Source organism: Tetrao urogallus (genome assembly GCF_951394365.1).
Source record: "Tetrao urogallus genome assembly, chromosome: 9".
Lineage (NCBI taxonomy): Eukaryota > Metazoa > Chordata > Aves > Galliformes > Phasianidae > Tetrao > Tetrao urogallus.
Window position 1 is genome coordinate 16,913,486 of NC_136822.1, and position 19,455 is coordinate 16,932,940.

At 41.7% G+C, this 19,455-nt stretch overlaps 1 protein-coding gene across 1 annotated transcript; it reads left to right on the plus strand.

Moving 5' to 3' along the window:
* Positions 1-7,081: 7,081 nt before the first annotated feature.
* On the plus strand, positions 7,082-14,447 carry GNB4 (G protein subunit beta 4; the record flags this gene model as incomplete). Its single annotated transcript, XM_079539712.1, has 9 exons — positions 7,082-7,138; positions 8,933-8,971; positions 9,671-9,777; positions 10,614-10,677; positions 11,418-11,580; positions 11,790-11,856; positions 11,976-12,177; positions 13,374-13,590; positions 14,341-14,447. The coding sequence occupies 9 exons, from the start codon at positions 7,082-7,084 to the stop codon at positions 14,445-14,447; spliced, it is 1,023 nt and encodes a 340-aa protein (XP_079395838.1).
* Positions 14,448-19,455: the final 5,008 nt, after the last annotated feature.

Sequence of the window (19,455 nt, forward strand, 5' to 3'; positions counted from 1 at the left end):
TGAGCTGCATAATGCCTCGCTGTAGCTTTGGTACCAAGGGAGCGTGTGTGTAGGGCTGAATGGTGAGGAGGAGGGAAGGGTGCAGAATACTATGTATAGATCAAATGCAGATTTCTTTTTTCCAAGCTGATGGATACATCTGAAAGGAAGCAATGTGTGTGTAGCTGGTACTGCTGGGTTTTCTGCTCCTGCAGTGTGTGAGAATGCTCTACTCTTGAGATCTGTCAGCCAGAAATTATTTCAGTCAAGCGTACAGTCATCTGTGTGGGTCAAGGCTCTTCTCTGCAGACTCTATTAGTTTCTCTAAATGTCTTCACCAACTTTAAGCCTAACATTTTCTGTGTACTTAGAGCCTGTTATGTGTACTGTGCAGTCTGCACATGCCTAGAAAACAGGATGCTGCTGGAGTAGTGCTTTGTGCCTGTAGGAACCAGAGCAGACCTTACGTATCCATCACTTGGCTCTACGAAAAAGAAGGGACTGTGCCACTTCAGTCAGCATCACTGCTCGAGCCCCTTAAACAAATCTCAAATCAAGCTTCTAGAGGTGAGCTTTAATACAGATTGCTTCAAAGTGACTTTGGGTTGTCCTTCTCTCTTTGCTATTAAAAGTGTATCGGGCAAGTTGGTAGAATAGCTTCTGGGGATAGGTGAGTGTTTAAAGAGGCAGCTCAATATTTTGGCTCATTGGTCTGTGTGTGCCTGCCTGTCTTTTCAAGGAGAATATTGGGCTGGTACCATCCCTGTCTTGTTACTTTGGCTTACAAGTTTTCACCTCACAAAGGTCTTTCTTGCCACCGCTTCCACATTTTGAATTGCAAATCCAATGGCAGTTCATTCAGCATTGGAAAATCCTGTGGTCACTGAACAAAGTTTTCAGTGGCAATCATGTCGTCTTTTGTGACAGCAACAATAACTTGAATTTCACATGAAGTTCTGGTTACAAGGAGAGAGATTTGGGAAAAAAACAGAAAAAAAAGAAAGAAAGAAAGAAAAATCTTTGCTTACATACTGGAACATTTTGACCTGGAAATGAGCAAAGTCAACAGAACATGCAGGAATGTTACTTGTAGAAAAATCCCTCTTTTGGACTGTGAAATATTCATGACATTTAAAAATTCCTTCTTCCTGTGTTTTTTCAGTCTTTCGCTTAACACTGAATTTCTTGTTTTTCTAGAATCTAGTGTGTTGGCAAAGATGAGCAAGGGGTTTTACAAATGTACTTGGCTTAGACTTTGAGATGGATCTTAGGAATAAACTCATGCCTCTGAGCTTACCGCGCTGATCTAATGAACTGTCCGCTTACTGTGTGTGTAATGCTGCAAGCCTACAGTCACTGTTAACTTCTTATTTCATGGTAGTATCTAACCTGTAACTTCCTTTGCCAGTTTTGTGACTGCTGTTAATAACCTCAGTATTTGTCAGTCTGTTTTTCTTCTATGGAGACCATAATCAACCCAGCAATTGAATGTGGAGACAAATGCAGTGAGCTGCTAGAAGCCATCACCGCATGCGTTCGCTTTCTCCCGCGCAGGCTGTGCACGCAGTGTTGGCTGTGCTGCTGAAATGGCACTGGTTTACATCCAGCAGCACTTTGAGGTGTGCTCTCACTGCTGCTTCCTCTGCCCTCCCCACGTTCATGACAAGCACTCTGGGTTGATGCTTACAGTACTGAAGTCTGAAGGTGAGATTTCGTGCACATCTTCGTCTGATGCAGATTACCTCTGCTGATACATCCAAGCAGTTATCACGGTAAATAGAAGCTCTGTTTTTTCATGGCAGGCTTTATTTCAAAGTTCTAGTAAGATCCCAAGCTATCTATATGTGTGCAATAGCAGGTCCTTATTCTTTATGATGGGGAGGAGGGCAGGGTGTTTCAGTGGAGGAAGGCAAGCAGCAGCTGGCCTGACCCTGCTTGTGCCACATGGCTGTGTGCCACAGTTGGCACCCCGAAGGTGAGGCTGTTCTCATGTCCCACTGAGTGCTTGTTTGCTCGTGGGTCTCTTTTGTCACGTGCTTTCCACCTGTACATGAAACATTGAACACGTATATTCAGCAGTTCCTTAAAATTGAGTGTTATCTGTGAGAGAAATGGGTATTTAACGAAGTTCTGCTAGTGCCATTCCTCTTAGAGGCGTTGGTTGATTATTTCCTGTTTTTGTACCAAAGCTATAATGGAGACGTATCGCTTTAAAACACTTCCAAAATGTGCAGAAGTGCAACAATAGTGGTGACCTCAGAGAACAAGGTCACACCCAGGCTCGTTTCCTGTTTTGTTCTTGGGGAAACCGGGCCTGTGAAATGCTGGAGAGCCCAGGGTTACATATGTGTGTGCTCTGAAACCCAGGCAGCTGCTTGCCCGTGGTACAAAACAAAATTGTGAAAACAAACTCGTACAGAACAATTCCGTTACAGTTTCTAATCTTATTTTTTAAATGCTAATGATTTTTTTTTTGTTAAATTAATCATTATTCTGCTCCTTTCTGAAAAATCTACGGTGTTTCTCCCAACCAGTGTAAAGTGGCACCTTTCAAAGGTGTGCGTTAAAGCTACAAAAGGGAAGGAGGTTCTTTGGGGAGGTTTGGAAGACAGAAATAGGAAGAGAAAGATACAAAGTGACATGTTTGCATGTCCTATGTACTGTTATTTCAAATTATGCCTGCTTGGATTTAAGCGTATTTAGTTTATTGATGCTAAAACTCCTTGGAAAATTGAGTGTCAGGTAGATGAAAAGCATGTGTGGTCTTTTCCATTCATGGCTTTGAGGAGACATAAATGAATGAGCTGAACTGTGTAGGTCTCTAGTGTTGTCGCTAGATGAGGAAATATTCTGTAGAATGCTTCTTTGGCACATCCCAGATACACAAACTATTGCTCCGTGTGTGCTACCAGAGCTCAGCTTTGGAGAGAGAATCCTGCTGTCTGCCACTGCTGAGCAGCATGCTGTGCATGGGCTGTCAGCAGTGACAGGGTGCAGGCAGGTAGCTGGAGCTGTGTAAGTGACTTCAGTGTGTGGAAGTTCAGTGAGGCCTGGATTTGTGTGTTAGCAGTGTAACTCACTTGAGAGAGAGCTGCAGTATTTCTTGGTGCCATTTTCCTATATTTAGTGAAGTGTTAGCAATAGTTAGCATTCCTTATGCTTAGCCACCTGTGTGATCACTAGCAGGGGTGATTGCATGGAAGTGAATCGTGAAGCCTCCTGCCTTGCTTTCTGCTGCTCTATATTTGCTGCGTGTGAGATCCTCAGCATATGCATTGAAAAATGGAGAACTGATATGTATAGCTGAGCACTTCAGTTCTGAAGGACTGTTTTTTGGTGCAGACTACAGTTATCGCTTGAATGATCCTTTAGTTGGTAGCTTTTTAGACTCCAGGCGGTCAGACTGTTCTTTTTCTGAGTCTCCTTAGTCGAATTATATCTGATACAAAAATAGCAGTGCTTTGTTGTGGGGAGGAGTGTGTTTACACTCCTCTGCTCATTTTTTTTCTCCTTTCTATATGGTGATTTTACATGGGAACAAGCTAAATGAAGATATTTTTTAAAGAAACCGAATTACTTATGATCCTCATGTATAAACTGTAATCTTCTCTGGACAGAAATAACTCTGCTTTGCAGCACCGAAGGCTCCTGTCATTCCATGCCCGACTGTTCAGCAACCTGCCAAGTGTCAGCTGCTTCCAGAGCTGCATCGTGCTCTGCTCCTGAGTCAGCAGCGTTCTGGCCGGCAGCACTGGGTTCCCTCTGGCACACGGAGCTCCCCTGGTCTCACTCAGGCTGTGCTCACCTGCTGCTCCAGGTGGCTCCTGACCACGGCACACTGTGTCCTTGGGTGTGTTTGGAAAGAGTTTTCATAGAGAAAAAGACAGCCTTTGAGTCAACGTGCTACAGAGAAAGTACTTTCAAGATGAGAACTTGGGGTAATTTGCCTCTACCTGCCAGCAGAACAAAGAATTAAGCTGTTAGGCCGCTGAGTCAGGATGAGGGATAATTTGTCTCTGGAGCACTCAAGCTTGCTGGTGGCTTTTGTGACACGGGATGTGCTGTGTAATAGCAGTTAATTATTTTGCCTTGAGAGGTGGCAGTTTATTTTGGAGTCGCTCAATTCATTGATCCATATTCTCCAAGGAAGCCCACAGGGAGCAAAGCTGAGCCTGCAGGGACAGAGCTGTTGGGAGAGCAGAGCTGTGCCACAGGGCTGTGCAATGGCAGCTCCTCACTGCTCGCTCCGGTTGCTGCTGGCCCTTATGGGAAGCGTGTGGTGTCCCTGACCCTGTTTGCTGGCTGCTTGGCTATGTTGCAGTGATATACCCCCTGGCTAGCAGCATTATTAACAAGTTCCTGCACTTCCTGTTGCTTATTCCCACCAGGCCTCTTTGCTGCAGCAGATACTGTTCATAGCACAGCGTGCTGCACGTTGGGAATTGCACTGGGAAAGAAGCATCTGGCTTCATCTGATTTGGGTAATGGTCTGCACATACAGCTGCATCTTTACCATGGCTTCTTCTCTCTTTCTCACTTTTACCACATCACTGTAGAATCAGAAGCATCAAAGTCAGGGATGCCTCCACACAAACTCCTGCTTTGCTGTGCTGATTCTGACACCGGCTGTGTGTTCACGTTTGCCAGCAGCTGCTGAGTTGGTGCACAGCTGGGAAAGGATCCGTGAGAGCTTCCTCCTCACCCACTCCATTTCCCCAATTTCCTGTGGGCGTCTCAAAATAGTGTTTAAAAAAAATCCCAAGTGGAAGCATCTTTCTCACAGCTCTGCTAAATACTTCATGGTGAATGGCCATTAGGGCGTACATGCTGTCACGGTGTGATCTGCAGGCAGCCAGCCCAGCAAAGAGCTTGGGATGCACTTCAGTCTGATGGTTACATTGTGCACTGAGTTTGTTTGCTGTAGTATCCCTGTGCTTATCTATAGCTTAAGAGTGTCTCAGAGTTTGATGTTCAGCTGCTGTGAACTGTGAAAGAACTTAAACTGGTTTATCTGAGCTTTCAGTTCATCTGGGTTTTGTAGCAGTGCTGACTTGGAGGCTTTTGTGTCAAACCTCAAACCACTGCAGCATCCCAGCTGAGCAGTAACACCAATGGCCTTGCACACTTCAGGATGTACTGATATTGCTAGGGCTTCTCAGCTAAAAGGAATGGGATTTTTTTGTTTGTTTGTTAAAGGAAAGGTAGGAAAGGCATTGTCCTTTAAGTGGCTTAGGATTGATTCCAGAGATGGGTGGATGGGAGGGCTAGCTGGGTTATGTCCATGTGCTGCCATGTTCAGCTGTAACGCCGTTTAAGCCGTTCAGCTGCTGCAGCATTGTATGGAAGTGGCATTCACAATGAACAGTGCTGATAGTAGTGGCATTATAGAGTCATTAACACTGACTTCATGGCTGAAGTGCAGAATGATCATCAGTGGTCCATGAGCACCAGTTTTCTCATACACTCGCAGTGCTACCTGACGATAAAAGGTGCCCTGGCTTTACCTAATTGTGGCCGTTGTTCTGACTGTGGTGCTTTTTGTGGGTTCTAGAGCAAAAAAGGGAAAACATTTTAAAAAGGAGAGTATGATGCTGTTGGAACTGATGGTAGGACTATATTTCATAGTGGTGCAGTGTTCCTATCAACTGTTTTGAAGTTATAAGTGAACTTCAGAAACGGTAGAAGCAGTTATTAGCAAGCATGCTGAAGTGATTACAGGTTTTAAAAATTGCATTTTGGAATTGGACATGTGTATGGATTACATCTATCTTATACCTGTTGTGTACTAAGCAACGTTAACGTACTCTGGCTTCTGAAAGAGGACATTCATTGTAAATAAAGTAGTCTCCTAGAATGTTCACGTGTGGATTATAGTGTTCTGTAGTTGAACAGAACACAGACTTAAGGAAAGGCTTTGTAGTTGCCTTAGGTATAGCTGAAAAAGTTGGTTAGACTAAAGTCCCCATGCTGTTGTTACCATAGGTTGGATTTGGAGGTGATCCAATTTGTGTCTGGCTCTGGATTTATTCTGAAAAGGATTTCACAGGGGTTCTGTGGAAAGCAGGGGAGGTTCAGTTGAAAAACAAAAGTTTTTTTTAAAAAAAGGAGTAGATTAAAGAAATACTTCTGTTTCACTGTAGCAGGAAGTGTCATACCTCTCCAACACATGAACTGTTAAGAAGTCCAGGGGTGGTTGTTGTATTGCTAAGCTACCTGGAGGGAAAACCTTTTGCTGAATGAGATGGTTGAAGTGTGACTGGACTCCTGTGTCACTTGGTTTCATAGCTGTAGTGGGGATAAGGAGGAGAACTGATTTGAGGAAACTGTTACACAGGCTGAAAAATTTTACATGCAAGGTCTGTTCGTTATTTTAAAAACTATATCTAAAAACTACCCTGAAAGTGGGCTTGCATGTGGCCTCACTGCTTTTTTGAACAGTTGCTTTGTGTCCTTGTTCAGATGAGAACTGTTCTGGGTTGCTGTGGGCTGTGCCAGTGTGAAGATGTTTTTATAGATGTCTGTGTGTGATCCCTTCTTACCAATTAGGTGCTTTTTAAATGAAAATGACATCATGACTTGGCCAAGAAAATATGGGGAAAGTTATAGAAAACTTCTTTGAGCCATAGTCTGTGATTTAAGGTTTTCATCTTTAATTAAAATGAAAACTGTTCTGTGTGCTGTGTACAAAGATGCTCGATCACAGCACTGTTGAGCTTAAAGGTTTTTGAATGACCGCTTCAGTCTCTGCTCTCTGTTGCCATCTTGGGGTGAGGACTGACATTCTTGGAGGTTGCAGGATGGATGAGAAGAGCAATGCTTCAAATGCATTCAGTAACGTTTTTTAAAGTACTGTGGGGTTTTTTTTGTTTGTTTGCTTTTATATTCAAGATACACTTCATTTAACTATTTTCATTATAACTGAGGAGTAGAAACAACTTTGGTTTTGTCAGGGTTGTTAGGCAGTGTACTAAAGGAGTACCTGTTTGGAGCTTCCTGAAGAGTAGAACAAATATAGATGCATAGTGATACTGAAACTTATTTCTCTCCTTCTTATTGGCAGGTTTTCTTCATCAGTGGAGTGTGAAATAGAAACTGAAGCAAGATGAGTGAGCTGGAACAGTTACGGCAGGAGGCAGAGCAGCTGCGAAATCAGATCAGAGTAAGAATTGCTAATTCCTTATTTTTCATGGTGAAGTTCCTTCTTTTAAAGGAGTAAAGTATCAAGATTATATCTATTACTGAGCAAATCCTTGCCTGCAACTTGGCCAATCGTACAAATATTGGACAGATTGCTAATATCTCCCTTTAAGAAAAGTTGCTTCATTTAGTTAAGATCACATTCAGAAACCATTTTATGGTGTTGAACACCTTAAAGTGTTTCAGCTAATCTAAACAATTAAACTTGTTTAAAGTCCAGTGTATTTCTTCCTGTGGATGAAGTAAGCCCTGTGCTAGGGGATTTGCTGCTCTGGTATTTTAAACCCCTCCTGATTCCAGACATCAACATTTTATAAATATTTCTACAGTTCAGACATTTTAAAAATAAGTTGAGATGACTTAATCCACTCTGAAGCTTGCTTTCTGGGAGGAAGGCTATAAGGGGTGGTTATAGTAAACACTCTGAAAATCATTTAAGTTGTATATCAAACAACTCTTGAGCAAGATGTTAAAGAATGTTAAGATCCTGGTCTGAATGTATGAATTCAGTTCCAAAATGTGTAAGTAAATACTTCTGTTCCTTCTCTCAAAGATGACACTGTCATTAGCACATAGGTGGAACACTTCCTGGGGCAGGGGGGCACAAATTAATGGTAAAGGGGGGCCATCCACCTGTGTTAGATGCCTGCCCCAGTAGTTGCAGAACTTGAGCCTTACTTGTAGAAATTACAGGGAATTGGGAAGGGTCGTGTAGTGGAAATACTGAGTCACAGCCTGAAGCAGTGATTGAGCACCTGATGGAAAGGCAGGGCCAACTCGGAGCAGGGGAGCTCGGGTGGATGCAGTGCAGCTGCATGACCAGAAGGGGTAGAGCCAGGACCCATCCCTTCCCAGACCTCATGTAAGGGTTGGCAGTGGAGGCAGAGGTATCTTAGTTGATGTCCCTGTCTATCTGAGGACTTCCAAAGGTAAGCAGCTTTTTTCCTTCATTTCTGTGTCCGTGGCTGCCACATTTGGGCCTGTTCTCATTTGCTGCAGCCGAAGACTTTGCCACTCTGCTATTACTGCTGTACTTTCAATCACAGTAGCATTCTTATGGTTGATCCTTCAGTGTTGCTGTTACTAGAAACCCTGTGGCACAAATTGAAGATAAAACTATTTAAATCTAAGACAACTATCTTAAGCTACTCAGAAGTGGTTGCTGATTGAATGCCTGTATTTGTTTTCCAGTGGCTGGAGACTGAGTCTGTTTGAGGTGTCTAATTTCTCTTACTGTGCAAACAGAAATAAAACCTGTTTTTTGGGCAGGGTTGAATAATGCGCAGAATGTAAGCATAATGTAAAGGGAGAAGCCAGAGAATCTGTATGAAGGCCTGAACGTCATGCATTCTATAAAATGAATGAGCGTTCATAGAGTATTTTTCTTCCTTTAGCATGAAGTGTATCAGCAGCTTAAGTTTCTGTAAGCCTGCCGTCTGTCCTGCTCCCCAGGTCCTGCTTCTTGTGCCTGTTGTCACACCTGCTGTGGCAAGAGAAGTGTATGCAAGACTTGCTATTTATTCGTAGCATGTGGTTGTTACTTCAGCTGGATAGTTCCTTTCCTGGGTGCTCAGTGCCTGCTGAGTGAGCACAGGGAAAGGGGCTGGTTCCAAATGCTTTTTAATCACTTAGTTTGTAGAAAGAGAGACTTAAGGAGAGCTATGCTCAAGCAACCTTTAAGTCCTACTTCTCCTGCTCCTCAGCTTGATGCTCAGTTTTGCATTTTGGATTCAATTGTTGTGTTCTCTTGTTTCAGGATGCAAGGAAAGCATGTAGTGATACAACTCTTGCTCAGGTATGTTCCTGATTCTCTTCCTTTGTATTTAAGCAAACCCTGCAGTTTATGACTAACATGTTTCTGTTCGGTAACTGGAAGAACAGCAAAACAAGCATGTGGGAATGTACCCTGTGCTTATATAATTTGGAATTGTAGGTGAATGAAGTTAAACAGTTAAAAAGACAACTGTTTATTTTTACCTTCATGCCTAACCTAGCAAACAGCCACACCAAAAAATCCCAACCAACCAAAAAAAATCCATCATCTCAGTATGTTCTGATTCCAACAATAGAGTGTGTCAACTGTACTTACTCTGTTTGGAAGGATTTGGATCAGTGTCTTCTAGATGTGCTTTGGGAACAAAAATACTTGGCGTTTAGATTTTGCCATGCAAAAAGTAACAATGCAGTAAATGTTAAAGGATTTCATTCCCTTTGTTTTAATAGAGAACTTTCAGATTTGATAACCTGAAGTAGTCTCAGTGTGATGTAGTGATATCTTCAGAAGCTTTTTGAAGCTCTGCTTATAGTGGTTATGATGTTGTTCTCTTGTAAAACTTCTTTTCCCCAGCGTTGCGTGGTTTTGACACTGATAATCCGTTTTTTTCTTTTCTATTGCATGCCAAGATAGCTTTTATTAATCGAAGTTCAAATGTGTTTAGTTATCATTATGTTAAAAATAGTCTTCAGTATCTCAAGGGTTTTTATTTATTTTTAGATCACAACAAGTCTGGACTCAGTGGGTCGGATTCAAATGCGAACGAGGCGTACGCTTAGAGGTCACTTAGCCAAAATTTATGCTATGCACTGGGGATCTGACTCAAGGTTTGTATAATTGGTCTTTAAACCTGCAACTTGAAGGTTAGGAATAAGGTGGTCAGCAGCATCAAGCTTTGTGAGGCGTGTGGTACAGTCTTGGTGTCCTCAGAGGGAGACCATGAACCATGACTAGGATTTTCATTTCTTCAGCCATAGTTTGTTCCTGTGAATTCAGGGAGGACTGTATAGTAATGAGAGAAGCACTGGGTGAAAGGAGAGGTGCTTTTTACTAGCACAGGCATTTTGCTTTTTTCTTCTTTTAGTTTTAACAAAGCTCTTAGACTCTATTTAAGGAGAAGGGTTTGTGGTGAGGTGTACTCCTAGGATGATGGAGGTTGTATTTTCCAAGATTTGGAGTAATTATGTAACTCCTATGATAACAGATTTTTGAGACTTTAAGAGCAAACTTCATTTCATTGAAAAAGGATCTTCATGTGTATAGCAAAGAAAAGTTACAGGGCTTCTAGGAGGGAGTTCTGTCACTCTGCCTTAAAGCAATTGATGGTCAAATATTCATAGAGCTTTGTGTTCTGCTCTCCCTTGTATGCATTTCTTACACCCAGTTATTATATTTTGGATAACTGTAGTTTTGTTTTTTTTTTAAGAAGCATGAAACGTGTTTTCTTTTTTGTCCATTGTAATCATGAGCCCTTTTGGATGCAGAGATTTGTTCTGTGGTGTAACACACAGCTCTTTGCAGATTTTCCAACAAATGTTGCACTTAATTAAAAAACAATGGCAATAGTGAAAGTCTTTCTGATTCACTTGGAAACCATGCGTGGTGTGTGACTATTTTGAGAGGTTTTTAATACTAACTTGTTTCACTCTGTGTTTGTATTTAGGCTACTAGTCAGTGCTTCACAAGATGGAAAATTAATTATTTGGGATAGTTATACAACAAATAAGGTATTTATAATTTGTATCAATAATTCATGCATAATTTGTGTGTTTGCAAGTCAAAAATGAAATGAAGCAGTTAGAAGGGTGTTTCTTTGTAACCTTCACACCTGGTTGTTTAGTAGAGATATACTGTAGGCTGTGTTCAAAAGTAATAGGTGATACATAATGCTTTTGTCCAGTTTGCTAGTGCTGTAGCTTTTGGCTGTTCTTACCTGCCTCTGTGATGAGGTTTATTTAACTGATCTGGCTTTAAATTATAGAAATGGACAACCTCAGGATTTAATGCTTTGTCTGTGAGGTCAGATGGGGTGGGGGTGGAGAAGAAGGTGTTACAGGAGGGAAACTAAGGCAGAGTGTGGGGCAATGCTTTGTTGCTATAAACTGTCCAATTTCCATGGGTACAGCCATTCTGTTCTGTAACCTGTCATTCAGAAACAGAAGAACCGTATGAAGAAGTCTCACCAGAACAAACAAATGTTGTAGATGTTTAAGTTAAGAATACTTTACCATTAAGTAATGTTGTGCAGGAGTTCTGTATATACGCTCAGGAGACATAGTGGTATTTTTTTATCCTGATGTGTACACGAACATAGATCGCAGTACATTCTAAAACAGAACAAAATTTATGATGTGCAGTCTGTCTGCCATGTTTAATCTGCTGTAATCCAAGAATTGTTATGAATGACTGCAGTAAAACATGAAAGCAAAGGTGTGATGTAGCACTGATGAGCTCTGTCTTCCTGAAGATGCATGCCATTCCTCTGAGATCCTCCTGGGTGATGACTTGTGCGTACGCACCGTCTGGCAACTACGTGGCCTGTGGTGGACTGGACAACATCTGTTCCATATACAACTTAAAAACCAGGGAGGGCAACGTCAGAGTGAGCCGAGAGCTGCCAGGGCACACAGGTCAGCCATACACTCGTGTCAGCTTCAGTTTTCTGTTTTTGTGTTTTACTGCATCAAATGGAACAGTCTCACTTTGAGGTGTATTGTGAACTGTGAAATCGTTTTGCTGGCTTACAAAATAGCTGTGAGAGATCTAGTAACTGCTCTTGGATGGTAACCTTCAGTTTCAACTCTCACATCTGACGCTTTGGTAACTGTTTTGTTTTTAGGATATTTGTCCTGTTGTCGCTTTTTGGATGACAACCAAATTGTCACTAGCTCAGGAGACACCACTTGGTAAGTTTTTTTTCTCTATATTAATTTTCTTTTTTTCCTGCCCAGTGCGTCAGTGTTAAATAAAACTGAAGCTCTCAGTAACCAACTACAGGGTGTTAACGCTGTCGCTTTCTCTGCAGCGCTCTGTGGGATATTGAAACTGGTCAGCAGACCACCACGTTCACTGGGCATACCGGCGATGTAATGAGTCTCTCTCTAAGTCCAGATATGAGGACTTTTGTTTCGGGTGCCTGCGATGCCTCCTCGAAGCTCTGGGATATTCGGGATGGGATGTGCAGGCAGTCGTTCACAGGGCACGTGTCAGATATTAACGCCGTTTGTGTAAGTGAACGTTTGTACTTCTGCATGGGAAGAAGGCAGGAGAATACAGCAGTAGGTGATGGATTTAACCTGTAGTCTGTCGAGTTACCTTGATTTAAAGTCGGTTGGAGACTAAGTTATGTAGAATGAAGATTGCCAAATAACCTGTGATCCAGTGTGTAACTGAATTATTACCATTATGTGTGATGCATTGAAGTGGTTTTGGAATAGTTTCAGCAATGTTCTTGTTCAGCCACTGAGACTGTGCTTTTTTAAGAAGCAAAGAAAGGAGGATGGGAACTTTTTGCAGTATGACAGAGTGTTAAAACTGAAATTGTAGATAAATACAATATGCTGAGAGAGAGCAGAATAGCCAAGCATCCTCAACTTAAGCCTTTTTGTTAAATAAAAGCGTATGCGGTATTTTCTGTTGGGGAAAAAGAAGCTGGAAATGTGCTGGAAGGCAAAGTTAAAAACCAGTGCTTACGTTGAACGTTGATCCTCAGAATAATTTTGTAGTATTTATAAACTGGATTATATTTCCTCTCTGTCATAATAACACTATGTTCAGATCTGCAAGATACAAGCTCTGATAAATAGGGAATGAAATCTAAGCTGCATCTGTTCTTGATAAACATGAAAAATTATTAAGGCTGAGAAAATACCAGAGGCATGACCTGTACAAAAATGCAGTTCCTATACTTAGACCTGAATCCTGAGATGTGCTGAGCTCTTTTCATTCCAATTTCAATCAGTATGGCTATTGTAAGACAGGCTTTGATTTGGAGTAGATTTTGGCAATTGAAATTGCTTGTTTGCAATCTTCTGTCTTGGCTGAGCCAACCTGGCTGACCATCTTAAGAGGGAACATAGTGTGCACTTCACATAGGTCTTCTTGGCCCCCAGAGAGGGCAGAAGTACATTTTGCTTCATTTCACAGGAGTTAGTTATATCCCTTTTGATGCCTGTTGAACTGCATGCAGGAACTTGTCTGAGTAAAAGTGCAGTAATTCGAGTGTTACCAGTACTATTCCAGAAGTGTTTAATCGCAAAGCTGTGCGGGTAGCAGAGTTTGCTGACAAACTATTTTTGTTCAGGACATCATTCTGTCTTTGCCTGGTCACCCTGAGCATATCATATGGTGATGTTTTGGAAATAACGCATGAGAAATGTGTTTTTCTGATGTCAAACTTCTGTCTCTTAATTAACACTTCCAGTTTTTCCCCAATGGACATGCATTTGCCACTGGATCTGATGATGCCACTTGCCGACTCTTTGACCTGCGTGCAGATCAGGAATTAATGATGTATTCACATGACAATATCATCTGTGGAATCACTTCTGTAGCCTTCTCAAAAAGTGGTCGCCTTTTGCTAGCAGGTTATGATGATTTCAACTGCAATGTGTGGGATACTCTGAAAGGGGAGAGAGCAGGTAAGTGCGTGTAACTGCAGTGAGCAGTGGTGGGTATTGCAAATCTGTGCAGGGCTGGTTCATTGTCAGTGCTGTTGCTGACGTGATGAACTCTGCTTGCTTCCTTTTGGCACTGCTCTCTTGGAATGATACCATTTCATTTGGTTGTATCTTCCAGTTGCTACAGTGCATTGGCCATCTTCTATCTCTGCTGAAAGATAGCTCTAAAGGTTAAGGAACAGCCACCAAAGTTGCATTATATGGATGGAAAGTTTATCTTGCTGAAACGTACAGAACTAGGCAATACAAAATGTTGCATTTGCATTGGTTCTGGCACCTATCACAAGTAGTAATGCTTCTGACAAGTAGCTCTGTCTCTGGTATTGTCAAAGATATCACATTTGATTTTGAAATTGACTTGATGGCCAACGTTGTGGATGGCATTGCTGAAAACGTGGGACAAAACAGTACAGAGCGTGGCAAGGGATGAGGAGGCCTGTGGGGCAAGAAGATGGAAAAGTTTAAGAGTAGAGGAAATAAATGCAGGCAGAAACGTGTTTGTTTGTGTGCACGTATTGTTAGTAGCTTCACTGTTCTTTTTCCTGATATGGCTGTTGTGATGTGCAGTTCCTGAAGCTAAAGAAACAGAGGGTGCTTAGACCTCGTTACGTACTTATCAGCCTGTTTGAAGACTTAATCTGGGAGGGCAGAGTAGCAGCTGAAGTCCTTGCTCCATCCTGTAAACATTAACATTCCGTTGTTCTTTTCCAGGTGTCCTTGCTGGCCATGACAACCGTGTCAGCTGTTTAGGTGTTACTGATGATGGCATGGCTGTAGCTACAGGGTCTTGGGACAGTTTTCTCAGAATCTGGAATTAACTGGGAGCCAAACATGTACATTCTCCACTTGAGACCTGGAGAGATCAATGCTGCAGCCTATAGCTGTGAAATAACATTTCTACCTTGTATTTGCAGGTGAAGTTTTTCTATTCACTGATTATTACACAAAAAGGCTTTCTGTAAACTAGAAAAAAAATCAAGTGAAGAAACAGGGGAGGGGGGAAGAAATCACTGACTTTTTAAAAGGGGCCAGCACACATAATCATGGTGACCGACAAACTAAGAGCCAGTCTTTTTGTTTTTGATGGTTTGGTTAGATTGTCTTTGAAGGGTTTTTGCTTGTGCTCAGTCTGCTAATCCTGTACTTTTATTTGTACATAACAGAATATACACGTTATAGCAGCCAATCATGTAACATTTGTCTGTATGTAAAGAAATATGTTTGCATTTTTTTAAGGAACTACATTTATAGCTTTGCTTTAACCTGAGGTGTCACTTCTGAGTTTTGTAGTGGATGAACTATAATTGCTGTTTTAAATGTTTTTGTGAATTTACTGTAGATAAAGTGAAGCCAATGGTATGTATGTGTTTTTATAATGGAAGGCATTTGAATTTATTATTTTTTTTTTTTTAGAGGCCCTGGAGACTCCCAGTTAATACCTACTGCCTTACTCACTCACTTCTTGACCTGCTTGCCTATTTTTAATCGTGGGGGTTCTTCCTTAAGCCAGTGGTTCCTGGTTCATCCATTGGCAGTGACAGCCTCCAAACACCAAGGAGTTAATGCCAGGCAGAGTTGCAACAACAGAGGGAAAAAAAAGTCCAGTTCAGAAGTATTAGCCTCCTTACTGCGGCTTTCCGCATCTGCTATTCCACCCAGCCCTTGGGTATGGAAACCAGGTGACCTGCACTGCTGTTGTTAAGTGGCTGAGTGCTTTTCTTTTTGACAGTTCAGCTCTAAATGAGACAGTTTGGCCTGTCACAAACTCTAACAGCGATTTGGCATGATACTCTGTGCAGAAAGCAGTGTGCTTGCAGAGCTTGCTCAGTCACCCCAACAAACGGGAATTCAAGAGAACTTTGCTTAGAATCTTAAAGATTTAAATGTGCAGTTAATCACCTGTAATTCCCCTCCAAACTGGGGGTTTGCCAAAGCATACCACAACCAAAAGTGCTTGTTGTCAGTTACGTGCAGTGTGAGTTATGAAAGGAATTGTGTAACTTACAGTGAACCAAATAACCTTACTTACTTGTGTGGCCCTTTAAAACTTTGTGCTATGAAGTTAGCGACTTGCTTGTTCTCCTGTGGTCACAGGTCTGTGCCATAGTGGCTCATTAGATGCTAATTGTTCTGCAGTTCTCACACTGTAAATAGCCATCTCCTCTTCCTGATTTATTCAGATGTTGGTGGCAGCTGCTTATAAGTGACAGGTTCTGATCAAGTATGGTTGAGTGTAGGTAGAAGAAAATCGAGTGAGTGATGCCCATCTGAAACTACCCAGGAGGACTGCTTAACTTCTTGGTGCCTGGCAGCATGCTTGTGCCTGCAGTGGATGTTCCCTTGGGAATCTCAAAGCCTGTGGCATTTGTAGAAAGGGGAAATCAAGTCTATTGGCTTTTCTGAAGTGACTTGTCTTAAATAGATGTGAATTTCAAATTACCAGGTTGGAAGATAACGTTCATCCGCCCTCAGCTGAAGTTATGGGGAGTCTGGGTATCGGTGGGTCAGGTACCAAATCTAAGTGCCCAATATTTTGTAGTACGCCAAAACAGAGATGGCTCTTTCTCAAGTTTATGATGTTTGTAATCCTAAATTTCCAAACTTCCAAACTGTGCCTGTAAACTTGCCATGTCTGAGTGGCAAAGGTGCCAATAGATGTACCAGTCACAGCAAATTCACTTCAAGAAAACAAAGCAGCACATCTTGTGCTGCAGGAGCGTACATTTGCCAACAGCAGATCGTGGTGTAGGACCAAAATCACACAATGTATGTCACAGGAACTCCTCAGCATTTTGCTTTTCGATCTGCATTTGCAGAACTATTAAGGAATACTTGTTACTCTTTAAGTGAGCGAGTTGAGAGCTCTCAGATTTGGTTCAATTTTTAGTGGTGTACTTAACTTTTTTTTTTTTTTTTTTAACTCACAGCTGCCTTGAGTGAATTTGTTACTATAGAATTTTAAGAAAATGTTCTTTTTCTAAAAAGTTTTTTTCCATAGAGATGTGTTTTGAACCAATTTCTTAGCCAACGCTGTTGCAAAGACAGATGCCATTTTTACATTCTGGTGTTTAAGCTGGTTTCTACTTGTGAAGCTCCAAAAACAACTTTACAAATGTATATAACTTTTCTTAAAAGTTTGGGTAGACTGTAAGCATGGTAATGGCTCTGGTACAGGTATTACTGCAAATAACTTCACTATCATTGGTTGATGAGCAGTTGTTGGATTCAGCTGCTAGTAAGGAATGCCAACTACTTGCCTGTGAGGTTTCCAAAAGCATCATTAAAATACCTGCCTGTTTTTGCTGTTTGGTTAACTGGTTCTTCTAGTGCTGCAGGTCCCGTGGTGGCTCCTTCTGTGGTGGTGCACAAGGAAAGGTGGAAGGAGCCTCAGCACAACTGGAAAAAGTATCTGATGTGTCTTGGGAACTTGTAGAAAGCTTGTGATAGATCCTGCCAAGGTGATGTTTGCTGTTTAATTACTGTCCTGTATTATCTAATGAAAAAAAAAAAAAAAAAGCCTACAGCCTTGATGTAATGCATTGCTGCTGTTGTATGAGGCCAAATCATGAAGTTTCTTTCTCTTATGGCTATCAGTGGTGAGCTCACTCGTGAGAATGGATGTGGTTTAATGGTTAAATGCTCAAACTCTCTCCAATATGAGGAAGTTAAGAAAATGAGCCTTTGTAGGTTTTACTTACAAGATGTAATTCCCAGCTTTGAGAATGGTCTGTGCCTCTGTGCCTCTGCTATGGTGTAGGCACACGTGTGCAGCTCGTGCAATTTCTAACTGCTCCATGGCAGCAAACTGGGTGTACAGAAGATTTTGCAGCCCCAGTGGGTACATCTTAAACTGTAAAAGTTTGCTGCCATCATGGTCTGAATTTCAAATACCTTGTGTAATTACAGAAATGTAGTAACTGAGACCATTGTGCCAAAACCATTGGTGGCAAAGTAACTCATTCCCAGCCTCTCTTCTAAAATCCTATTGGTTATGGCTTGGAAAGTGGAACGTGGAACTCTGTGCTTTGCGTAGCAAGGTTTATTTCATTCGGGTACAGTTGTTGGGTAGTTTTGGGTTTTTTTTGTCAGCATTTTCCAGTGTTGATTTAATACTGCAATACAGGATGCTAATCAGGCCAGGCAAGCACCCAACCTGGGCTTGTTCGTGTGTAGATTCAGACATCGATTTATTGGTGGGGATCTTGATTGAGATTCTGGAAACCACAGAAGCTTCTAACCGTATACTCACTGAGTACTGCAATGTTGGCCTGTTTTCATCTGTCTCCAGACCTTTTTTCTTCCAACCATCAGCACCATCTGCCTTGCAAAGCTGCAGCTGCCTGGCAGTGTCTGGCAGAACTGATAGGTTTGAGCGTTGACACCGATCTGCGTACTGAAGCGGAATGTGGATTGATGGGCTGCCCCCAGTCTGTGAGAGGGCCTGACCTGGACTGTCCAAAGCTGAATGGATGTAACAGCTGGTCCTGGCGTGCTTACTGTTGTGCATGGGTTGGAAATAGTTAACTCTTCAGTTTGTGTCCCACAATGAAGTTGGCGTTACTTTAAGGTAGAATGAAACCATTGTGAAAACATTCCAAGCGTGCTTAGTCTTTCCTCTTTGAGGACAGTCACCTCCACTAGGTTTAGTGCTGTGCTTTAAGATGTTGGTGAGAATAAGTATTGGCTAATTCAAATAGTTGGTATAAATGGTTGTGTAGCAGAATGACTGATTTTTGAGATAGCATTTCCTGTAAAAGTAATTAAGCATGGGTTGATGGTGCACTTTGTATACAGTAATCTGGCATGCATGCTGGTAAACTACTTCCTACACTTCAGAGGCACCACAAGCCTTTTTATCCAATTGCTGGTTATGTAAAATACATGCAGAATGTTAATGCAGTGTTGTTATGGTAAATGTGTGAACAGTGTTACTAATTGATATAACTGATAACAGATTACATGTGCCTGACATTCTTATACCACACAGTATGTTTAGGTTTTAACTAATATGGACTTCGGTGGAATAGTCTTAGATATTTCAAGCCTTTGTTTTACTTACACAATGGTGCTCTATTTGTGTTTTTTCTTTTTTTTCTTTTCTTTCTTTTTTTTTTTTTTTTAAAGAAGAAAAAAATAAAAGCATCTGAACACTTGTAGTACATATTACATCCAAAGGAGTCCAAAACAAAACTGCTTCTAACCATCTCGGTTTTAATTTGCCTTCAGTTTCTGGCATTTCTCATCAGCTCGGTTCCTTCTGTCACTTGTTGCTGACTACTTTGGATAACTGCAGTCATGTTACCAATTATGAAGTGATTCTGCACTGCCTTTGGATCGTGTATGTATACAGAAACAGTCTTAAAGCTTTTATTTAAGCTATTGAAAAAACCAGGGACTTGTGCCATTTGTTCTTTAACAGTGCTGTTGTAAAAAGACTTCCCTGTGAAAAAAGATCACTTGCTATGAACTCTGTTTATAGCTTTTTTTTTTTCCCCTCACAATGGATCTTTTCTTTGTATTTGTACAGTGGCTCAGTGAAAGATGTTGCCATGAGTTGATATTGTAACCAATAAACAAGTGCTTTTAACCAGACGGTGCCCTGTGTGGATGCTCCTTTCCGACTCCACTTCATAGACCCCTGCCCTGCAGCTGGAGGCTCTTTCCCTGAGCTCCATGGAGGCAGAGCAGCAGGAGGCACTCTGGATGTTGCTGCTTCTGCTGTTAAACAGCAGAATCGTTATTCTTTCTTCCTACCCAAAATAGCTTTTTGGAGGCTAAATGAACTCACCAGGACCTGGTCAGGCTGCACTGAAGAGAGCAGGAAGT